The 23,692-nt window shown below is 35.4% G+C and overlaps 1 protein-coding gene across 2 annotated transcripts in view; it reads right to left on the bottom strand.

Annotated features, from left to right (window-relative positions):
- Positions 1-23,692, bottom strand: part of ARFGEF1 (ADP ribosylation factor guanine nucleotide exchange factor 1) — a 150,672-nt gene that overhangs the window by 25,845 nt on the left and 101,135 nt on the right. For both annotated transcript variants that reach the window (XM_047074012.1, XM_047074013.1), the window contains 12 exons: positions 20,724-20,895; positions 19,894-20,045; positions 16,038-16,166; positions 15,029-15,187; positions 14,637-14,787; positions 9,486-9,576; positions 3,602-3,642; positions 3,342-3,511; positions 2,830-2,981; positions 2,520-2,692; positions 1,586-1,746; positions 556-686 (listed from right to left, as the gene is read on the bottom strand). In XM_047074012.1, coding sequence (XP_046929968.1) covers positions 556-686; positions 1,586-1,746; positions 2,520-2,692; positions 2,830-2,981; positions 3,342-3,511; positions 3,602-3,642; positions 9,486-9,576; positions 14,637-14,787; positions 15,029-15,187; positions 16,038-16,166; positions 19,894-20,045; positions 20,724-20,895 — 1,682 coding nt within the window. The remainder of the gene's footprint in view (positions 1-555; positions 687-1,585; positions 1,747-2,519; positions 2,693-2,829; positions 2,982-3,341; positions 3,512-3,601; positions 3,643-9,485; positions 9,577-14,636; positions 14,788-15,028; positions 15,188-16,037; positions 16,167-19,893; positions 20,046-20,723; positions 20,896-23,692) is intronic.

The following is a 23,692-nucleotide window of genomic DNA, read 5'->3' on the forward strand; positions in this document are numbered from 1 at the left end:
ACATACTGAATGCTTATCCAGTTACATTACATCCATAATCGTTTCTTTGCAAATGGACTATACATTCATATAGATCTTTTAATGAGAATGTATTTTTGAAAGATCTCACTTCTTTTTAATAGACCTACATTATTCAAAACTGTTACTGACCAGTCTTCAAAGAGAAATGGTTCTTTATCTAAAATCCACCAAGCGTGTGCATTTGGAGATTCTTCTAGCATTCATCAGGAAATAAAATAAATTTTGCCACTAACTTCAATTTCTAATTGGAAACAAACATATGAAAAGATAGAATGTGTGAACAAATGAACACAGAAGCTAAAACTCAAAGTAGGATGCTATAAGAAAATGTTAAGGAAAAGTAATGTATTTCCATTTTTACTGTTGCTCCATTTAACATATTTTAAAATCTGTCTAATAATTGCTATATTGATAAAACACTTGACTTACGACGGACTTAGGGCCTTTAACTATTGAACTTGTGTTCACATGAGAAAAGTTAATTTAAGTCAAAATGAGCCTTTCAAAATTGTAGTTACAAACACTGATTGTTACCTGGTTCTTACATCTAATTTGCATCTGTTGATGATACAGGATAACTCAAAGAGAATTGGGAACCATCCTCTCACCCACACCCTGTCTTCAGGCGCCACATTCATATCATCGCTTGTGTATTCCTTGAAAGCCTTCAAGAAGAAAGGTAGATATACTTAAGGCAAAATATAACACCTGTACAATATTTCACCAAATTTTTTAAATGTTTTACAAATTCAAAGTCAGCACTTTGATAAATAACAATTTATAAAAAGATGGAGATTACAACTGCTTAAAAAGAGCACTGGACTAGAATTCAAAAGTTGGTTTCAGCTTCAACTCTGACACGAGCTTTTCTGCTTTTTACGCCAGATTAAATCAGGTTTCCATTTTTATCATTTCATGGTTATGACACCATGCAGCCACACTAACCACCCCTGGGTAGTGTGAAGGTCAAATGAGTTGATGTATGTAAAAAGTACTAAGCACCCCATAGGTCCAAGTTGGTGTGCAGTAAAATCTTTCTGTAATGCACCACTTTTCTTGATGACAGTTACAGAGACAGATTCAGATACGCAAAATAAGGCTGGCAGCCAATTTGACCTTTTACTTCACTGTTTAAGCCTACAATCACCCAGATAGTCAACCTCAGTACTGCACAGCACAACATGTAGGAAACAGTATACAGAAATGGCTAAAAACATAGGCTTGGTTCAAACCCTAGGTCTCCTTTACTAGCCCTGCAACCATGGAGACATTTTTTTAACTTCTCTGTGCCTCAGATGCCTTATCTGTATGGGGCTATAAACACTACCTATCCCATAAAGTGTAGAAGACTAAACAAGTTAATACATGTGAAATACTCAGAAAAACACCTGACACCTTTAATAAATAATAGCTATCATTTCTAAACACTTCAGTCAGAATCAAGCTTAGATAATTTTGGGGTTTACTGAAAAATAAATGCTTCATATACTCTGGATTCCCAAATAAACTTCTATCTCAGACTGGAAATACTCAGCATAATTTTGTTTACTAAATGACGCTATACCTGAGGTCTATCAGACACATATTTTGCACAATGGCGAATAAGTCGAATTGCTTCCATACTTGTGTCTGGGAAAGCTGCATTGCACGCAAATTCAGACAAACACTTCACTGCATCCTGGAAAGAATCAATGGTCGCTGGAAAGTGTTTTTCAAACACAAGAGCTAAAAGGGTGGAAAATATATCAAGATAATTATAATTTTTCAATTATTCTTACCTGCAACAAAAAACATCAACCCCTAGATGTAAGAGCATAACTTAACGGTTAAGGGTTTCGATGTCTAACAGACATGGCGTCACGTCTGTCATCACCGCTTACTTGACTGCTTTGAGTAGTAGGGGACAGGGACACAGGTCTGTGTTCTGTTTACACTATAAACCCAGCACTAATGCAGTGACAGTACACAGTAGGTACTGAATCAGCAGGTCTTGAATGACATTTAACCCATCTGTGTTTCAGTTTCTTAATCTATAAAAAATGATAATGGTCATCATTATCTTTCAATCAGGCTTAACTTACATCCTAAGTATTTCATTCTCCTTTACAGTCAAAGGAGGCTGTGTAACATAGTGGTCAAAAGCCTTTCCCTGGCTTTGAATCCCAACTTCATCATTCACCCTAACCTCACTGGGCCCGAGTTTCCTGATCTATTAAAAAGGGGATAATGAAAATACTTATCTCATAGAGCTGTCGTGAAGACTGAAGGAAACACATTCAGAGTACGTATTGTGTTTGCCATACAGTAAACGTTCAATAAATGTTAACTATAATAATGTAATAACAGTATTACAGTCATTATTTACTCTGTTTCTACAGGCAAAACTTAGTAAACTTAAAGCCATAACAGGTCCATAATCTTACACTTGTATTATCTCTGGAACACATTTTTTTGTTTTGTTTTGTTTTTAACTTGAACACAGCCAGAAGAATACTCACTGACAATGTGCCCTGTTGTTTGGAATGCAAGTTCCACTATGCTTTCATCTTGATCAGATGCAGCTAGATGAAACACAGAGAAAATGTTCTTCCATCCGGACCGAATGTTAGCAGCTTGAGAATTAACCATCTGTGCTATACAACGTACAACCATATCTCGAATTGTTGGGGACCTAAAATATTAATATAATTGCGTGGATATACACACAGATAAAACCCATCAGTTTTTTTTCCTTTCTTCTGTTTCTCCCCCTTCTGTGGAAAATAATAAAGTATTTTTTGATATTAAGCAATTCAACAAATGTAATACCTGTTTCGTTTCATTATATGTTCAAAAGGTCTTAAGAAATCCTTCTGAAATCTGAAATTAGCAAGCTCCCCTTTCTCTAAGAACTTCATTGACAATTGCCTCAAGGAGTCTACTGCAAAAATAGCTACATCTTCATTAGGATTACAGCCAACCTGTAATGGCAACAGAAATATAGGGTGCTAATGTCAGCAGTGAAAATCCATCTCTTCATTTTTCTTTTAGAAAAAGTATAGAACTCATAGCATAGACAGGTAAATCCTAAGATTCTCCACAAAGACACTAGGTGTACTGATAATATTTCTCAACAAGAAAAATACACTTTAACTAAATTCTTAAAACTTAAGGTAATCACTTCTAAAAAGAAAAACAGGATTCAAACGGTTTTCTATTTTCAATTAGAAAAATGTAATTTAGAAAAGCTAGAATAGGAAAAAGCCTCAATTACATTATAAGCAATTTCAAAACATGAAAAATATTACAAATGTAAGCGTATCTTCTAATTATTCAAATACCTTATTAAAATGATCACCAATAACTTCCCAAATTCGAGACCACTGCAGTCTTATTCTTCCCATGTTGTAATATGATATTTCTACTATTTTTTGTAGACTAAACATTCTTGGGTGTGTCGTGGAAAGTAATTCATCCATAGACACAGCACAGAGCCAACGGACAAAATCCACTATAATATAAACAGATATACATTTTTTCAGCTTTCAAGTTTTTTTAGCCAAAAAACCAATTTGTAAGTGAAATAAATGTATATACTTACCAATAGCATTTCCATCTAGCCTTGTTGACCCTGTAAATATTCTAAAGAAAGAAAACCATAATTCAAAAATTTATAAAGTCTGACTTCTGCTACATCAATTCAGAAGTAAGTAGCCTGAGGTATTACCTACTTTAAATCTGTTTTAAGGGAACAAAAACATCAGGTAGTCAAATGAATATTTTATCATATAGTTTAATAACAAGTATAGTTTGGATGTTCCTCCGTCCCTCCTTCGTATTCAGTAATATAAGTAAGAATATATCGTTGTAATTTTACTAGTAAATTTACAAACACTAGATGGGTATCTCATGAAACTCTAAGAATAAAAAAATATCAATTTGTAAAACGAATTAAACATTGGCACACTACAAAACAGAAGGTTTTTCATTTTTCCTGATTATCTACTAGCATTAAACACATTCTTAAAATGGAAATTTCGACTTTTTTACAAGTATCATATGTTTGGTTAGAAAACTCATTTATGTTAAATTACAAGCAATTTAAGAGAAACTTGTAAAATAGTCTCCAATCGTTTAACCAAGAAGTGGCTAAATAACTTTTCTTAGAAAATTCAAATATTTAGAGTTAAGATATGCTGTCCAGCTTTGCCCAGCTTTCTTCACTCAGCAATTTTTGTTTCAAAGTTTCATAGAAGATTTCAGCATAAATCTACTATATTAGCCCTCTTTTAAAAGTCTGCATTTTTACCCATCCTCTGGGTTTGTAACCGAGGGTTCGATGTGACTTCCAGGATGAACTGATATTCAATTTAAATTGTGTACCATAGGCTTTGCATGACAAAATGGAAACCTTAAAGGCGGGAGCAGGTCAAATATTAAACTTAGAAATAAAGTAATCATAGTGACAGTAATGGCTACCAACAATTACAAGGTGGGTACTATTCTAAGTGTTTTATATGTATCTACTCATTTAATAATCACAAATACTCTGTGAAGTGGGTATTTGTAGACTTTCAATTTTATCAACATAGAAACTGACACATAAAGGTATTTTAATAACTTCCTCAACGTCACAGAACTTGTAAGTGCTACAGCCAAGATTCAAACCGAGACGGGCACACTCCAGAATCCACTCTCTTAACTACTTTGCTGTATTACCTCACACTTAACCTGAGCAAAACATGAACATTTAAAATCTATTGTTTTTTTCCTATTATGTCCACTATATCCATGTTCTGAATATATAATGTTTTTTTTTTTTAACGTTTATTTATTTTTGAGACAGAGAGAGACAAAGCATGAACGGGGGAGGGTCAGAGAGAGGGAGACACAGAATCTGAAACAGGCTCCAGGCTCTGAGCTGTCAGCACAGAGCCCGATGCGGGGCTCGAACTCATGGACTGCGAGATCATGACCTGGGCCAAAGTCGGCCGCTTAACCGACTGAGCCACCCCGGCGCCCCTATAATGGTTTTTTAACCTTAGTGCCCTTGAATGTCTTTCCACGTGTTCTGGCAATGAGTAACAAAAACACAACAGGAAAAACAGCCTAAAAACTGACAAGATGATAACTCAGAAACTGATCTGCTAAAGGGATATTTTAAAACTTCCTCTACTGCTCTTGTCAGAACAAAACAATACTTCAAAGATCTGGCTGAGAACACAATCTGGGGGAAAAAATAGAATAGTAAGTCCCCATTTAATCCAGTGGATAGACTGAATTCAGAAACTAAAAATATACAAAGCCTACAAAGTTCTCACATGAACAAAAATGAAGACTGCTAGAGTGCACATTATAAATGTCATTAGCTGATTTCTCAAACTACTGTATTCTCATAGGCAATGGCTATTAAAAAAAAATACCGGGGCGCCTGGGTGGCGCAGTCGGTTAAGCGTCCGACTTCAGCCAGGTCACGATCTCGCGGTCCGTGAGTTCGAGCCCCGCGTCAGGCTCTGGGCTGATGGCTCAGAGCCTGGAGCCTGTTTCCGATTCTGTGTCTCCCTCTCTCTCTGCCCCTCCCCCGTTCATGCTCTGTCTCTCTCTGTCCCAAAAATAAATAAACGTTGAAAAAAAAAAATTAAAAAAAAAAAATACCACAAACAGAGACATATAAAAATTAGATAGTATAGGGGCGCCTGGGTGGCACAGTCGGTTAAGCGTCCGACTTCAGCCAGGTCACGATCTCGCGGTCCGTGAGTTCGAGCCCAGCGTCAGGTTCTGGGCTGATGGCTCAGAGCCTGGAGCCTGTTTCCGATTCTGTGTCTCCCTCTCTCTCTGCCCCTCCCCCGTTCATGCTCTGTCTCTCTCTGTCCCAAAAATAAATAAACGTTGAAAAAAAAAAAAAAAGAAAAAAATTAGATAGTATATAGGAGAAACAACAGGAAAAGGAAGAAAAGAAAAAAAATTTCTTTAACTGAGAAGGAAGCATATGGCAAAGAGTAAAAGGGATAAAGAACAGAAGCAGAGAGGGAGATTATATGCAACTACAGGGGAAAGAAGCAACAAATTCTCTGAAGGCCCTGAAATAATGGTGAACAAGAACAGGGAAATACCAGTAGCAATCAGACAGGTTCTACAGACTCAGGGTGACAGGAGAAGTTAGGGGGAGCATGCATCCTGAAAAAGGGCATTCAAATTCCTACTCACTTTGGTAGCCTCTGAGGGGTCACTCTATGTCTAGTAATGCTCCACTACAGATAAGCCATACGGTAGAGCACAGAAGTCTGTGGAGGCATTTAAAGTTAAGCCTTCATAAACTAAGGCAGGAGAACAGAGCTATGTTTCACAAAATCAGTCTAGGAAATGGACTCTACATTCCCTGTATGAAAAGCAAAGGACAGACGCATGAGAACCTTGTGTGTTAATATTAAAAGACATGCTCTGGAAAGTACTAGCAGGAAAATAGAATAGATTACTACTTCATCCACAAAATGAAAGCACTGTGGCAACACAAAAAAAAAGGGGAGGGGGACAAAACCTGCAGATTCTGAATCACATACATGTTAAACTGTATGCACTAAAGAGGCAGACTAAATTACTGTATTATGTAAAAAGTTTTCACAGTGAAAATATCAGAGGTAACACTTATTTCTTAGACCTAACTGGAAGACGCTTGTGAGCAAATACAGTTGAGGATGAGCTACATGTATTTTCTGATAGGTGACAGAATGTTCCAAAGTGTGAGATGGGCCAGTATAAAGCTAGATTTGGTGTGCTCAAAGTTAATAAAAACAAAAACTATGGTACTGTTTTTTCACTTTTAGCAGTAAATCATTCCTGGACAAAACCTATTCCTGCACAGGTTAGTAATACTAACCTGGTCTAGTTTAGCAATGTCTAACAAACTCTACCCTAGCAAATCCTAAGGATCAGGTACTATAGATTAAACAGCCCATATTCTCCTAAATTCTAATGGTTTGGGATTCCTAAAACAAAAGTGGAGAAAATTTTATCATCTTAAAACTTTCACTTTTTATTTTTTATGTAGGAGAAATTTTAACAGAATGAAACAATTTTACATATATTATTTGTTCCATCATATTCAAAGCCCAAGTTACAAAGAGCTAACAAACACAAATCACAGATTTTTAATGGAGATGTCTGAGGTTGAATGGGACAACTTTCATTTTAAATAATAAATTAATCAGTCTCCACTGTGACGCTCCGAAAGGCAAAAATGCATTCCAAGAGGTAGTTTGGAAGTTAGTGTTTTAGTGTGACAGACTCCGCAGCTTTGATCCCGCTTCTTGCTTACCATAGCAAGAGTATTTGCCTATACGCCCCTGGTTCCTTTAACATTAGGGGAACACGCATGCCCCAGGGCATGTGGGTCCTCCAAAGGGTGTCCTTTGTCTCTTCCACATGAAAAAAGTAGAGACCTTGGAAGGAATGTTATTCTGAAGCTTTGTGGAATTCAGATACCCATCTTACAGCTTTTAGTAGAATCATATACGTTTTCTGTTAAGAAACAGAAGCTATACATAATTAAGCAAAAAAGAGCTACTTTGATTATTCATGTTTACTTCTTTACTTGTCATAACAGATTATTCATAACAACAGGCCTAAGGACAAGAAAATTACTTTTTGCAGGACAAGTACAGAACTTTCCAGGGTGATGCCTGACAATATTTGCATCACTGTCTTGAATATCTAGGTTATCTAAATGACTTGGCTTATGAATTAGAGTCAGGATATTACATGTGAAAATAAACTCATATATTCAGAAACAGAAGAAATTTAATGAGAAAGTGAAAGGCACCAAATAAGAATATAATCTTATAATAAAATCAAAGACGTCACTTTTAATGCTTTCTCTATGAGCTAAAATTTCAATATTGAGGTTTTGTATAAAGTTGGACATTGGATTTATGGTCATAGAAGTTATCTGGCGATGATGAATTTGAGACAACAAAGTACTAATAGAATTTGTGTTAAGAATCCTCTAAAATATACTTAAATTCTTAAAATGGAGAGGCATATCATTTGTTCAAATGAGAGACATGTCTCCCTGCAACAAACAGTGGATGTATAGGTAAATTAGAACTTGGTATGGTCATATAAAATATACTATGGAAACAAATAGGTAAAATGTTGACTCTTGCCTGAAGAGATTCTCATAATGATAGTGAAGAGGATTTTTTGCAAGTCCAGAAAATAATTTGGAAAAAAGCTACCGTGATGGCAGAAGGGGAGACATTACACTGTTCTACAGTTGTACATGCAGGCAGAGAGGTGGAGAGGATAAGAGTGTACACTCGAGATATGCTGCCTGAACGTATGTCCTGGCACCACTCCTCAAATTCTCTGTGGATGAAACGATTATCACAATAATAATCAAGACAAGATTAACTGTGGGGATGAGCAAGTTATTTGATCCCCCTCTGTCTCCGTTTCCTCATTTGCAAATTAACGACACTACTACTACTACTCATGAGGTTAGTGGAAGGATTAAATGAAATAATACATGTAAAGCACTTTGCAAAGTGCCAAGCACGTTGTTACGCCTTCAAGTTACACAGTACATGTCAGATGATACACAATCTTTCTTCAGCCTTCACAAGGTAAAGGTAAATGACCTCCTTCCCCTAAAAAAAAAAGGTCAGCAAACAGACATTACAGAGTTCTTTTTCAAGGAAAAAGTTGCAAGGAATATTTGGAATGTTTTCCAAGGTCAGTAGCCACTGAACACCCTAGTTCAGTCTGTACTTAGAGCAAAATGTTTTATCTGAAGTAAAATAATGGATTAGTGTAAGTTTCCAAGCACCGAGAAAAAAAAATACATGTTATATTTTTTAAAGTTTCATCAGAAGCAATAAAAAAAATTTAAGTATCAGTGATGTAAAATGTTAAGTTTCAAGTATTTGGGCACTCACCTAGAAAAACCTAACCTTCAAAAGAACATTTAGTATAGGTTTACTGTTAGAAAACAAACTAAATACGAGGAATACTTGATAGTGTATACAATATACAAATTCCAAAGTCCTTTCCAAAGAAGTCTGCAATGAGAATTGCCACCAAATCCTTCATTTATTCATAATGCAGTCATATCAAATAGGACTTGAAGACACTTTACATTCCATTTTCACACAGGGATAGTAAGAGCAATTAGTTTTCTATAAAAGACATAAAATGTGTTCTTTTTCATCAAGATTACCATTTCCCTAATGCCCACTAATATCTATTTTAAGTTCAATTTTCATATTGTTTATCTCCTTCCTATATTCCATGATCTATAGAGAAAAATTATAGGTATTTCATCATGTAAATTGCAATATATCACAATACAGTCTTAATTGCTTCAGGAAAGTTATTCTGGCAATAGTGGTTTTTTTTTTTTTTTTTTACTACTACTGAGCAAAATATATCTAAATGCTACAGAATAATAATTGTATTCATTCAAAAAGGGAATAAAATAAATACCTTACCTATCTACAGCAACAACGACACTTTGAGAACTGGTTTCTCCAATGGATTCCTGAATACTTGCTATCTGCTTCCAGTCCACATTTCCTCCAACTACCACACATAAAAAGAGAGTCATTTCAGCTTGAAAATAATTCAGTGGAAGAATACACCTACAGTTCTAAAACATATTTCTGAAATCAGTTATTTTCCTAATGAGAGAAATAAAGCTTTTGGTGAATAGTGACCTATGTGGCCTCAGGGACCTATATCAAAGCCAAATGTGCTTAATTAGCTATACTAAGTGGCATACAGACATGGATGGTTATAAAGACAAATTGTGCTTGCAAAGATCAACAAATTAAGGGCACTGAGAATTTAGATCACAAAATTAATCACACTAGGCACAATTTCCCTTAATGTTGAAGAAATAACACTAACTGCACTCCCAATGTTATCTTCTTAGGTTGATTCCCAATGCCATATGATTGGATCTCCCTGTCATTTAATCTCCAGTCCTCTATTTACAGATGCTTATTGGAAATTATACCTGTATTTTCTAACATCCCCTTATTCAAAAGAATTATTTTTCTTTCCCTCAAAAACTGGTCCCACATGTTGGACAGCAGAACAATTTCCCCAACTTCCAAACTCTTAACCTCTCCATCACCTTGGATACCTTTCCCTTCCTCCACCAGTTACTAAATCTTTCTTTTGACCTGTTTTTGGTATCATTTCTTCATTTTCATTCCTACTCAGTTTAGGCCCTTATAATTTCAGGCCCAGATTATAGACACAGTTTATTGACTGCTTTCCCTGCTGCTAATTTTTCCCCTCTTCAACCTCTCTCTCAGTCTCCTGTCAGGTTAACTTTTCTAAATCATTACATTCATTTTGCTTACTATTACTTGCAGGATAAAGCATAAGTTTTTTAAGCCTAACATTTAAGGCACGGCCCTTCAACATTCTAGCCATTATATGTCTCCCGTGACTATCTAAAACTTATCTACTAAAACCCAATTTGAGTTTTCAGGAAGGATTCCATCCCATTGTTCCTCTGAACTAAGCATTTACTTAAACAAATAATAGTCAAATCAGGAATTTTTTCCATTAAGTTTCACATAAATTACTATACATGTGTTAATGTTGCCTTCTCAGCACAATAGGAAGTTACCTAAGGCAAGAAACCAAGTTACACATTTTTTTTTTTTTTTTGGTTATTTCTCTACCTTCCTCAATATTAAGTCCAAAGCAGATGGTAAATATTTGTTGACTCAAATGACCACACACTTAAATGCCTTTATGAATACAACCATAATAGATGATATTATTTAAAGCCGCCAAACTCAAATTTTCTTTCAGGAAATGAACAATGAAAAAGACGTGATCCTTGTCCTCACAGAATTTATTTTATAACTTACCAGGAAAGACAGACTTATAACCAACTTTAGTAAAATGTAATAATTACTTCATGGCTGAGATAAACTAATGACATATAATACAAATTTTACTAAATAGAACTAATTTTAATAGAAGAAGGGAGAACAGGGATGTTAGCTCATAGAAAGGCTTCACATATGATGATCTATTAAATCAAGTTGCACCTAGAAAGATGATCACATAGGAAAGGAGGCAGAAGGAAAAGTAATTTAGGTACAAGGAGCAGCATATACTCTGGAAGGATGCAAGTAAATACCATGTTTTAACACACTTGCGTAAGTTGAGGATCTGGCAGGGGACAAGAAAGAGGGAGAGAAAGATAAACTAAAATTAGAATGTGAAGAACACTTGACTGCCATGTTTAATGTACTGCCATTGAAAATAAGGAACAGACCTTTCAGAAGACTCACATGATCAAATCTATTTTCTAAAAAAATAATTCTGGTAGTATCTGTAGAACACAGTGAAACAGGAAAAGATAATGGAGCTAGAAAGACTAAGTCTATTTCTATAATACAAATGAACAAGGATGAAAGCCTGATATAAGTGACAGAGAATTGGGGTGATTAGGGAAACAGTGTCAAGCAACACTTGAAGCACGCGATCACGTTATAGGAATTCAACAAAGAAAAATCTATGGGAAAAAATAATGCCAATCACCACATAGCTTTCATGTCCTTTCTGGAAAGCTTTTATTTTTATATTTAAGAGCTTTTATTATTACATAGTAGACTGTAATCATTAATAATAAACATATTTAGAGGAGTAAAAAAATATATAAAATGTTTAGCAATCCAAAGAACCTATTTCAGAAACACGTGAAATCAAAGATCTGTATGACACCGTAACATAACAGGCTAATAGTTTCAGCTTTACCAAATTGCTCAAAAGCACAAATATTCAGATTAACTAAGAACAAAGAAGTAGGTGTTGTGAATATTTACTTAAGATTTATAAGACCAAGACAAGGAATTAAAAAAAAAAAATTTTTTTTAATGTTTATTTGAGAGAGAGAGAGAGACAAAGTGTGAGTGGGGGGAGGGGCAGAGAGAGAGAGGGAGACACAGAATCCAAAGCAGGCTCCACGCTCTGAGCTGTCAGCGTAGAGCCCCACGCAGGGCTCAAACTCATGAACCATGAGATCATGACCTGAGCTGAAGTTGGACAGTTAATCAACTGAGCCACCCAGGTGCCCCCCCAGTGAATTTTTAAACTTTGATATACACCTTAAAAGAACAGTATGCATATAATTCTAATAATCATATGCTATGTATTCTTTATTATATACACAATTATCTATCTATCTATCTATCTACCTATCTATCTATCTAGGGAGAGACAGAGAGAGTGTGAGCAGCGAGGGGCAGAGAAAGAGGGAGAGAATCCCAAGCAGGTTCCCCGCAGTGAGTGCAGAGAGCCCAACATGGAGCTTGAACTCATGAAACCATGAGATCATTTACCTGAGCCGAAATCAAGAGTTGCTAACTGGATGCATATGGTGCCCCCATATGCTATGTACTCTTAGTAACTAAGTAACTTAGTAACTAAGTTTCATGTTTCCAAAAAGGATGAAGTACAGACTTATAGCATATCAGTTAGAAAATCAGATTAACATATACTCAGCCCAGTTAATGTGGTTACATGGAATATAAAAGAGGATACTAATTTATTTAAAAAAATATAGATACATTGATTGATCGATAGATAAAACCTGCTCAAATGTCTGTACTACATCCTCTTCTAGCTTAAATTCTGACTACAGCGTCCTGCTGGAGAAAACATTTCTTGCCTGAGTTAGTGACACAGATGTACAGGGGTGGAAATCTGCCACAATGGGCTAGTTGATAACCAATGAGATAGCCTGAAGGGAGGACTCTGCCCAACAGAAGCCAAGTCAACACAATGGATCCCTCTAGGATGCAGACTCCAAAATGAGAGAGCTAACCAATCAGGAATGAGTGGAGAATGGAGCAGCCCAAGAAGAAAAACAGATAAGGCATGAAAGACAGCTGGAAGACTATGGCTAGTTGCTTGAAGAGTATGGCTTGGAAGCCCAAAATTTTTATTTCATTTCCAGAACCAATGAATGTTTATTTTTATGTAAATTCCCTTTTCCTGAAGTGAAAGGAAGGTCATCTCATATCTGTACAACTTAAGTAGCAGAACAACAGTGATCAAATTAATTTTAATTCATTTTTAAGTATACTAGGAAACATGATCAATAAGTATCATTATTTATCTTGTTTGACTAAAACTTTTAGAAGTTAAAATACTCCACTGGTGTTTTATTTTTAATGTAACCTACTGTTGTTACTTGCCACAATTAAGCCCTGGCAATTTGCACCTGTCATTATTTTAGCTTTCCTACATTCCAAAGGCTTTTTCAATCAATCAATCAATCAATCAATCAATCAAAAATAAAAGCCATTCAAAAGTTATTGAATCAATCGGTCCACATTCATTTCACTTGTTGGTAAACAGCCTTCATCTGTATTTCAGGATTCCAGGTTACATGAAGGTGCTCAGGTAGTTCTAAATCCTGCTGCTGGGTCACCAAGTTATTAGATCTATACCTTCACCTCCCAGAACCACAGGATCTAAGATACAACTAGGGTAGCAGAACTGCACTGCTGGCTGCCACAGTTGAAATATCGCTGGGAACTAATGTCCCCAGCCCAACTTGAAGCCACAACATGGTCCTGGTGTTTCTTCTTTCCCTATGGATCATTTTTTCAAACCTGAAGTTCTTTTGGATTTCTTAAGAATTTTTACTGAGAGCAACAAGAATTCATTAAAAGTCAAAAAGACAACATCCAAATATACAGTGCTACAGTACAAAACCGTAAAAGGTAAATATTCCTAGATCTCAGGTGTATTCTCTCCTGCTCTCTTTAAGTTGGATCTCTAGATTTCTTAGATGGAAGTAGGATGGGGAAAATGGATAAAGAACAATCCAGAAACCACTAATATACCAGCCACTGTGCTAAGTCCATTTATACATAATCTTATTTAATCCTAACAACTCTGTAAATAGATATTGCCATTAGTTTCCAGAAGTGGAAACTGAAGCTCAGAGAGTTAAAGTAACTTGCACACAGTAAGGAAAAAATACAAATGAATTCACACCCCAAAATATAGTGTTCAAAGTCAAAGACAGTCTAAATGTTGCTTCTTCCCTGGTGGAACTCTTTCCATTTATGACTAAAATATATAGTGTCATTGGTTCTTCTGTAGCCATTCTCACTAATATTTTCCTTTGTTCTGTTGGGTTAAACCTGGAAGTTCAACTTGGCCACACCTAGCTCACAAGGAACCATGGGAAAGTTTCCATACCAGTATGAGTTTGGTTAGCTCTGCATAGTGCCTTTAAAAAATATGATGTGAATGCTTTCTTTCTTCAGTTGCCCCAAGTATTTATCATCTTATACAAGCCTTCACTCGTTTAAGTGACCTGCATAGTCTTAAAAAACAGGTCATTTGAAACTGCACCTTTCTCTTACTACCCCCAACTCTGAGATTAAGACTAAGGGTCTGGTCACTTATGTTGCAAACTAGACCAGGCAAAAATGGCTTAGGTCTCCACATGCTTTTCTTGGTTTTCCTCAAAAGGTTAGCCAAAGGGCATTTCACCGTGTCCCTCTAATTACATTTCACTGCTATAATAAAGTTACTTATATTGAACAAGTTAATAATTTTTGATACTTCATAAAAAATAGTTTAAAAAATTATCTCACCTAGCCCCAGACCCACAAATTCATCAGGAGTCTGATCTTTTGTTCCAGTAAGAGATCCTTCTCTGCCCCGTACTGTTCCAGAAATGTATCGAGGTTTCACTCCAGTTCCTATAAGTTGTGCAAGCTCCAACTGACTGATGCACTTCAGAATCTTCATTACAACAACAAAAAAACTTTTTAAAATTCCATGTTAAAAATGTTTGCAAAAATACTTAAATATATGCAGCCAGGATTTAAATATAGGCTATATTATAAATCATTATAAAAAGCTAAATAAACTTACCCTGAATGTACTAAATTAATGGTTCCCTAAACAATTAAGCTTGCCAGAATATTTAACATTAAATTATTTTATAAACCAAATTGCAAACTTGAAAATAAAGTGCTTATACCTCATGCCATGAATTTCCTAAATAATTTCCATCTGTATGAGCCACTGTGATAAGTGTTTTTATTGTGTCAATGTTCTTCTGTTTCATTTCAGTAATACCAGAACTCACTGTAAGTAAGGTAAATCTTGCTAGTGCTTGGACATATGCATCTCTTTCCAGCTATAAAAAAGAAAAAAGTACACTCACATGGTTATCTAGTAAGTTTTAACTGACAAATCACATGCCTCAAACTACAGTGTTGTTTTTTTTAAGATGATAAATGAAGTAGAAAGGATGAATTTCTAAAATCTAAAGGCAATTAGAGATGGAGATGGGATGTCAAATCAAGATGAGATTTTAGTGATGACAAATGAATTCATACAGTAAAACAAATATTCATTGAGTACTTATGTGTCAAGTACTGTGTGGACTAGCAGAAACCAGGTTTATAAATTTGCCCATTCTTTCTCTACAGCTAGGCTGTGCTTTTTAAGACATAACATTCATAATTAAATGTGAAATGGGTTTAAAAAAAAAAAAGCAAGCGTTGGCTACAGTTTATTATCAGACAAAGTATATAAATTACTAGAGGGGCCTGTCTTCATGAAAAACAAGTACTAGATACTTGGTTCCTGTTAAGACCACTTTTCTTAGGCTTAAATGAAATATATAAAAACATGAAATATGAAAAAATATGATTCAATAAGTGTGAACATGCAACATATTTAAATAATATATTCAAATTAACATATAGAAATTCAAAGTCTTAGGAATTTTGTATATAGCTAACATTGTATAGAGAAAAAAATTGCAAACCAAAGTTATTTTGATGAATTCCAGACACATCAATATAGAACTACTCCTTCTGTCACAGCTTCTTGTAAACTTAAACATTACGATTCATTTAAATTCCATCATAAACTCGAAATTACTTTTTAGTAAGTCAGACATAAAAAAATAATTGCAACTATAGTCATGGCATAAGTAATTTGTTTCCCAGACTGGCTACAAAGGCGAAATTCTTTGTTACCTGAATGTTGAAAATGCATGCAATTCTGATTGCACATCTTATACCTTCCAGGCAAAGAGAGGCTACTTCAGTATCATCACAATCTTGCAGACCCACACTAAACGCAGCCAGAAAAGGTGTCCAAGCCAACTAGAAAAATTAAAAATTTAAGGCGTATCATGAACATCAAGTGATAATTAAATTTTATGATAGGACTACATTAATATTTCTCAAAGCTTCAGAAAATAAATGATTTGATGAAGTTCTGGGAAAAAAAAAACCAATGAGTTCCTGGGCATATTTTTTGGACAGCTTTCTTGGACAAAGGGGAAAAACTATGCAATGTTGCCTGGGCCTCAATAAGTGGTACAGTAGGACTATAAATTCAGTAGAAGGACCTTAGACCTATTTTAAGCACAGCATCTATAAATTATTCACATCAATGGGAATTGCCAATATCCAGAAATGGTATTAGTTTTAACTTTACCTTCAGAACCTCTCTCTCTACAAGCTTTGTCACCTGCAGCAATTCACAGACTGTTTATTTCTAAGCAGATCCTTTCAGTCATTTTCTCCTTGCAACAAGTACATTACTCTTCTTTCTTTTAACCTGCTCCCTGGACATCATTTAGACTTACTTTTTTTGTAGTCAAATATTTTACATTGAAACATCAGTGATATCTCTGGTTCCTAGTTGGGCAATACTTTAAAAATATAGTTCAATAAAATATTTCATTATAGACTGTGAAAACCAACAAACACTAAATTTTACTAGTAACACTCAATACCTAGTAAAACTGTAATGTAAAATAAACAAAAAGGACTACCTTTGGACTACTGAAAATTCTAATATCAAAACATGTATGTCTAATGTGAATATTTGTTGCTTTTATTAAGTTCTAATGAAGCAAAACTATATAACCATAGAGATGAAAAAGATTTACATGACAACTGGAATTTTCAAAAGATCTAAGAAGTTTTTGTTTAAAAAATTTTTTTTAATTAAAAAATATTTATTTAGAGAGAGAGAAAGAGTATGTGAGTGGGGGAGAGGGGCTGAGGGAGAGAGAAAAAGAATCTCAAGTAGGCTCCATACTCAGCACAGAGCATGATGGGGGGCTCAATCCCATGACCCTGGGACCATGACCTGAGCCAAAATCAAGAGCCGGATGCTCAACTGACTGAGCCACCCAGACACCCCAAGATCTAAAAAGTTTTTAAGATTATTAAAGAAAACAGGATTACCCAAAGCTATGTTTGTAATATCAGAAAGTTTAGAAGTATATAATCCCTAAACAAAGGAACATAAACCGTAGTACCTAATTTCTAGTCCTAGCTTTGCCTCTCTGAACCTCACTATCGTCCTCTTCAATACCTGGACTGCCACTACAGAGAGATGCTTTAGGAAGCACATGAGGTGCAATACTTTTAAAATATGAAGTACCACATGGAAGTAATAAATTACACATTCTATTGTAAGAAAAGAAACAGCACATCTATTCAGAAACCTGTGTCATATTTTATACAAGAAGTATAAACGGTTCTAAAGCCAGTGAAAAATATGTTTAACTCCACCAGGAATTAAAGACAATGATTTCTCCTATCAAACTACCCCTAAGTAATACCCAGGGGACATTGCAATTATTCATTCATAACTGTGTAATCCTTTGTAAACTACAATTTGGCAGTATGTAAAAAGATACTTAATATTTATATCCCTTAATATATCACATCCTAGAAACCTCTCATTCATTCCTCTACCCAGTCAATGCTTGTTTATTGAGCACTTACTACAAGCTAGGAATTGTGCAAGATATTGAGAAAAGTAAACAGAACAGTCCCTTACCTCAAGTCTAGTAAAGAGATAGATATTAAATTTTAAAATAAGTCAATGTATAAATACCAACTGTTAAAAATACAATAAAGGATAAATTATTAAAAGGACCAAATTTGGAAGGGGCAGAGCAGGGCAGAACTCTCTGAGAAGGTAACATTTAAAGTGGAAACCACTTGGGCAAAGAAGGAAAGAGCATTCTACATAAAAGGCAGAGCTTATAAGAATGTTCTGAAGACAAAGTAATTTAGGACGTTCTAGAATCTGATGTTATGTTAGTGTGACTGCAGCACAGCAAGATGTAAGAAATCTAGCAATGAGGCTGGAAAGGCAGGTGGAGCCAGAGGATGTTGTGGGTGTGTTAACTTCATCATGTATCATGCAAAGTCAGTGAAGGGTCTTAACAAGGCAACATTTCATTTTGTATTTTAAAATGATCAGTCTGGCCTCTGTAAATGGATAAGAGGAGCACAAAAATAGACATAAGAATACTAGTTAGGACATTACAATATTAAAGGTAAGAAATGAGGATGTCTGGAGAGGTTAATGGCAGTAGGAGTGTTGGTGAAAGGAAAGATTCTTAATTCTAGCTTAGAAGATGTTTGCATAAACTAGAACTAATCTAGAGCACAGATAATAAAAGCTATTTATGAAGCATTTTTAATGATATGGGGAAATACTATGTGAGAAACAGCAGACTATAAAATTCTGCACATAGTATGATCACAACTGTTCAAAGAAAGTAGTATATAAACATATTAACAGAAGTTTTTTCTGAGTGATAGAACTATGGCTGGTTCCTACTCTTTTCATTCTCCACCTGCCCCCCAACCAAACACATCTGAGAAGAAAAAGAAGAGTGTAAGATTATTTAAAACAAAACGAGAAGCTGGTGTATAAAATTTGTTTCATAAAAAGTGTTTCTTATATTTTAACATCATTTTCTACATTATTTCCAAAGATAAGGCTACTTATCTTTTATACTCCACTATTTAATACTGCCTCCCTAGCACCCCATCCTCTAATTCTTCATCAAGTTTCAGAAATAAAGTTATCCCATACACCTTGAAGTAAGAGTAGAATGATAAAACTTGAGAGCTAAAAGAAAGCATAGAAATCTTATAGTCCTCTTTTACTGCCCATGCATACGTGTCCTTAGTGTCCGAAAAAGAACTCAAATTATGATCTTCAGCTTCCACAGGCAATCTTTCCACACTGTCTCACAAACTGGAATGTACTTGACCCCGTTTCCTTTTTCAAATTTGACTAGACTCTCTACTTCCCTATAATCCTTAGTCACTGCTTACCTTGCAATTTGGAGAAAGGGTAGGAATATAGGACAGGAAAATGAAGAAGGAATAGGCAATCAAATTGTAAGGAACCAGTAGTATCATTCTTACTAGATCAACCTATAAATGTAAATAATGCTTGTTTTTGTTCTCCACTCTACTCTCTGCGCTCCAGGCATACTCAGAACCCACAGAGGAGATCCTGGGCCAGAAGCTCAAGAAATTTTAGGTAACTCCAAAGGCTTAATTAAATAGATGTTATTTAACGAAAACCAGGCCAAGGATTAATGATCATTCTCTGAAATTTTTCTATTCTTATTTCTTAAGATCAAACATTTATTAATTACCATTAGTGTACACTTTTTCTCATTCTCTTTAAGAAAAAATTTTTATTTGCTGTATCGTAAATAACATTGCTTTTGCTTCCAGGTCCTCACTAATGGGCTAGAGATCACTATATTTCCTTAACTTAAAAACATGCTGAACAAAACTGTACATAAATGTATACTGCAATCAAAAGTTATTAGTAACTCTTGGGGCACCTGGGTGACTTAGTCAGTTAAGCATCTGATTCTTGATTTCGGCAGGTCATGATCTCATGGTTGGTGAGACTGAGCCCCACATCAGGCTCTGCCCTGACAGTGAGGAGCCTGCTTGGTATTCTACTCTCCTCCTCTCTCTATGCCTCTCTCGCACATTTGTCTCTCTTAAAATAAATACACATTAAAAAAAAAAAAGTTATTAGAACTCTTACCTTAAACATAGGCCTCACATGCTCCAGATGTGTTGCACTTGTAAAAGGTGCCTGAACGTGGCTCACGGCTTCCATGAGTGCTTTTGCTGTCTTGGCCATCTGTTCCATTTCTAAGTTATACAGAAGTCTTCTTTGTTTTTCACTGGCTACATCTGAAACAACAAACACTATTAGCATTTAAAAAATAAATCATTTAAAAATGCTTTGATATTTTACTATAAAATAATAAATGCCACCAATTAATACTAATTAGATATAGTCTTAAAAAACCAGATACAAAAGGTCACATAAGGTGTGATTCCATTTATATGAAATATCCAGAGTAGGTAAATCCATAGAAATAGAAAGCAGACTGGTGGCAGCCAGAGGCGGGAGAGAGGGAGATAATGTGAAGTTTAATTCTAAACCTTCTGCATCTCCTTGAATCACCCCTACTTCCAGTTTCTGTTTATGTGTAACAATAGATGAAAAGACAGAACTGTGTTGCTTGTAGAGGAGGCAGGAAAAGACTGAGAGTTGAAGTCTGTCTGTTGGGGTTCCCTAAGCAGTCTCACTGACCTCCTAATCCATGCTGAGATTTACCACCACATTAATTGACAAGTATGTATTAAATGCACACTAAATCATGAATATCATGTAGCATTTTCTTTGATCATTGGTCAGTGCTATCTTTATTCAGAATGTGGAAAAACATAAAATCAGATCAGCAAACTGTATAATACTTTTCATTAGAGTAGTATCTGACTTACTCTAAACCAAGTGAAAAAAAACTTTTAGCAAACCGCATTTTTCCTCTGAACAATCAGAATTCAGTTGATTTGGATACTTACTTTGTTTACTTGATTTTGTAGGGATTGTTAGTTCTTTTGTTTCTTTCATTGATATCTTTTTTCCAGCTATCTCATTATAGATGGCTGACAGATACTCTTCAGGAAGGTCTTTACTGTCATTGATACCTCTATTCATCTTAATGTATTGTTCCTTTGTCATTTTATTTTTAACCTAGAAATGAAAAACCATTATAATTCCTAAAACTCCTATTTTAAGAATTTGAATACTTTTAGAAGAGAATTTATAAATACTTTGAGGACAGGACAGGGCAAATATTCAGTGAAACATATTTAAATGAGAAAAGGAAGTCACCGAAAATGAAGGTAATGTAGAGAAGACCTATCCTGGCATATGCTAATTAACCTTGCTCTGATGTGCACATATATAATTTGTAACAAGAAACAGGGAAATCGAATAATGAAATTATTTGGTTTTGCCCAAGGTTTAAGAGTTCTAGCTAGAGTCTTTAAAAAAAGGACCATAACAAGTATTAAAAACATGGTATCAAAAAGATTCAAATCTTAGTGGGGGGGGGGCAGAAATATGTTGTAAAGATTTAAAAGCTAATTTTACATAACAGTGGATGCAAAGTAATAGCCGAATTTATTTAAATCAGATAACAGTTTCTTTGACTGACTCATTGTGGTAAATGAAGTTTAGGTGATCTGGGTCAAGTGTCCTCAGAACATTTTGTCTTGTTAAGAAGTACTCTGACCAGGAATGTCTTACAGCATACCTTCATCAATCTGTGGAATACAAGCTTGTAATTTGTAAGATGCAGCCCTGTCACCAAAGTTGAGAACTAGCACAACCAAAATGTTTTTATCTGGACAAAACCCAGAGAAATTACAGGCTGTGTTTGTTTGGTTCCAGACTACAGCAATAAAGTGAATATTGCAATAAAGTGAGTCAAATTAATTTTTTGGTTTCCTAGTGCATACAAAAGTTATACTTACACTATACTATCATCTATCAAGCATTATGTCTTACAAAAACAATGTACATATCTAAATTCAAAAATCTTTTATTGCTAAAAAATGCTAACCATCATCTCAGCTTTCAACAAGTCATAATCACTGAACACAGATCACTGTAACAAATGTAATAATAAAGAAAAGCTTGATATATTGTGAGAATCACCAAAATGTGACAGACCCATGAAATAAGCAAATGCCGTTGGAAAAATGGTGCTGATAGACTTGCTTGATGCAGGGTTGCTACAGGCCTTCAATTTGTAAAAACACTATTACCTACAAAATGCAGTAATGTGAAGCATGATAAAACATGCTTTAACTTATTTAAATATATATATATGTACACACACACACATACACACACACACATATTTAATTAAATATATTCCTACCATCTCCCATGAAGAATTTAAGGCATTCTAAAGATAAGGCTCTTCCTGTAAATTTGTAAGACACACAGAAAGCAAGTCCTCACTTTAAAAACTCATCTTGGGGCACCTGGGTGGCTCAGGTCATGATCTCACAGTTGGTGGGGTTTGAGCCCAGCATCGGGCTCTGTGCTGACCACTCAGAGCCTGGAGCCTGCTTAGGATTTTGTGTCTCCTCTCTCTGCCCCTCCCCCAGTTGTGCACTTGTGCACATGCACGCTCTCTCTCTCTCTCAAAAATAAACAGTAAAAAAACAAACCAAAAAACCCTCATCTGAGTCAGCACCAAAAATAAAACAAACAAACAAACAAATGAACGAATGAAGGAAAGTTTCACCTAAAGTTCTGATAAATACTAATTAACAATGACATAGGGTTACTAAAATAAAAGACCATATAAGTGCTGTCAGTAAGAGGCTAAAAAAGAGAAACATTACCTGGAAATCTTAAGCATGGCATGTTGTTTTTAGTATTGTACCAGAGACAAAAAGAAGTCTTGGTAAAAAATCTGAAGTAGCTGTATATTATGCTTGTGCATCTGGGTTGGGAGGTGGAAGTGGGAGTAGGGAATACATTAATTTCAGGTACCCCAAATAAAAATATACTGCTCAGGGGCGCCTGGGTGGCGCAGTCGGTTAAGCGTCCGACTTCAGCCAGGTCACGATCTCGCAGTCTGTGAGTTCGAGCCCCGCGTCAGGCTCTGGGCTGATGGCTCGGAGCCTGGAGCCTGTTTCCGATTCTGTGTCTCCCTCTCTCTCTGCCCCTCCCCCGTTCATGCTCTGTCTCTCTCTGTCCCAAAAATAAATAAAAAACGTTGAAAAAAAAAATTTTTAAAAATATACTGCTCAAACAGAACACAGTGGGATTCTGGAAGTAGGATAACACATAACCCTACTTTTCCTTTTCCTGCTTATCTTTATGGAACACCCTACTCTTGACTTTTGTTTTCATGCACTTAAATTAAGCTGTGTTTAGTTTTAGTATTTAAATCCCTTATTACAATGTAGATTAATATACACTAAAAATTAAATGTGTTCTAAGTATGCCTCAAATTTTTAAAAAATTCATTGACTCACACAATATATAAAAGGTGGTCTAACTGTAAATATTCTAGGTAAAAAAGGAACATAAATGACTTGTTTAAGTATTTTAACTTTGAAAAACAACTAAGAATGAGAAGAATTAGTTTTAAGGAATTCCTTTAAAGTCACCTGTGTTCTTTAAAAATGGTGTCATTTGTTATAGTTCATGTGGTCCTGAATCAAATCATATGGGGTCATGATTATGGGTTCAATTTTTTTTTTAAGTTTATATATTTATTCGAGAGAGATGGAGACAGTGCAGGTGGGGGAGGGGCAGAGGGAGAGAGAGAGAATCCCAAGCAAACTCCACGCTGCCAGCACAGAGCTCGACGTGGGGCTCAACTTCACAAGAACTGTGAAATCATGAACTGAGCTGAAACAGAGATGCTTAACCAAGAGCCAGCCAGGCACCTCTAGTTCAGTTTTCTAATTGAAGTTTCCTTCACCGAAACTTATAAGCTGTTCTGTGGCTGCAGGCTGCATAT

Source organism: Lynx rufus, unplaced genomic scaffold (assembly GCF_022079265.1).
Source record: "Lynx rufus isolate CCGP_SWC_20201006 ecotype Redwood Valley unplaced genomic scaffold, mLynRuf1.p SCAF_12, whole genome shotgun sequence".
Classification (NCBI taxonomy): domain Eukaryota; kingdom Metazoa; phylum Chordata; class Mammalia; order Carnivora; family Felidae; genus Lynx; species Lynx rufus.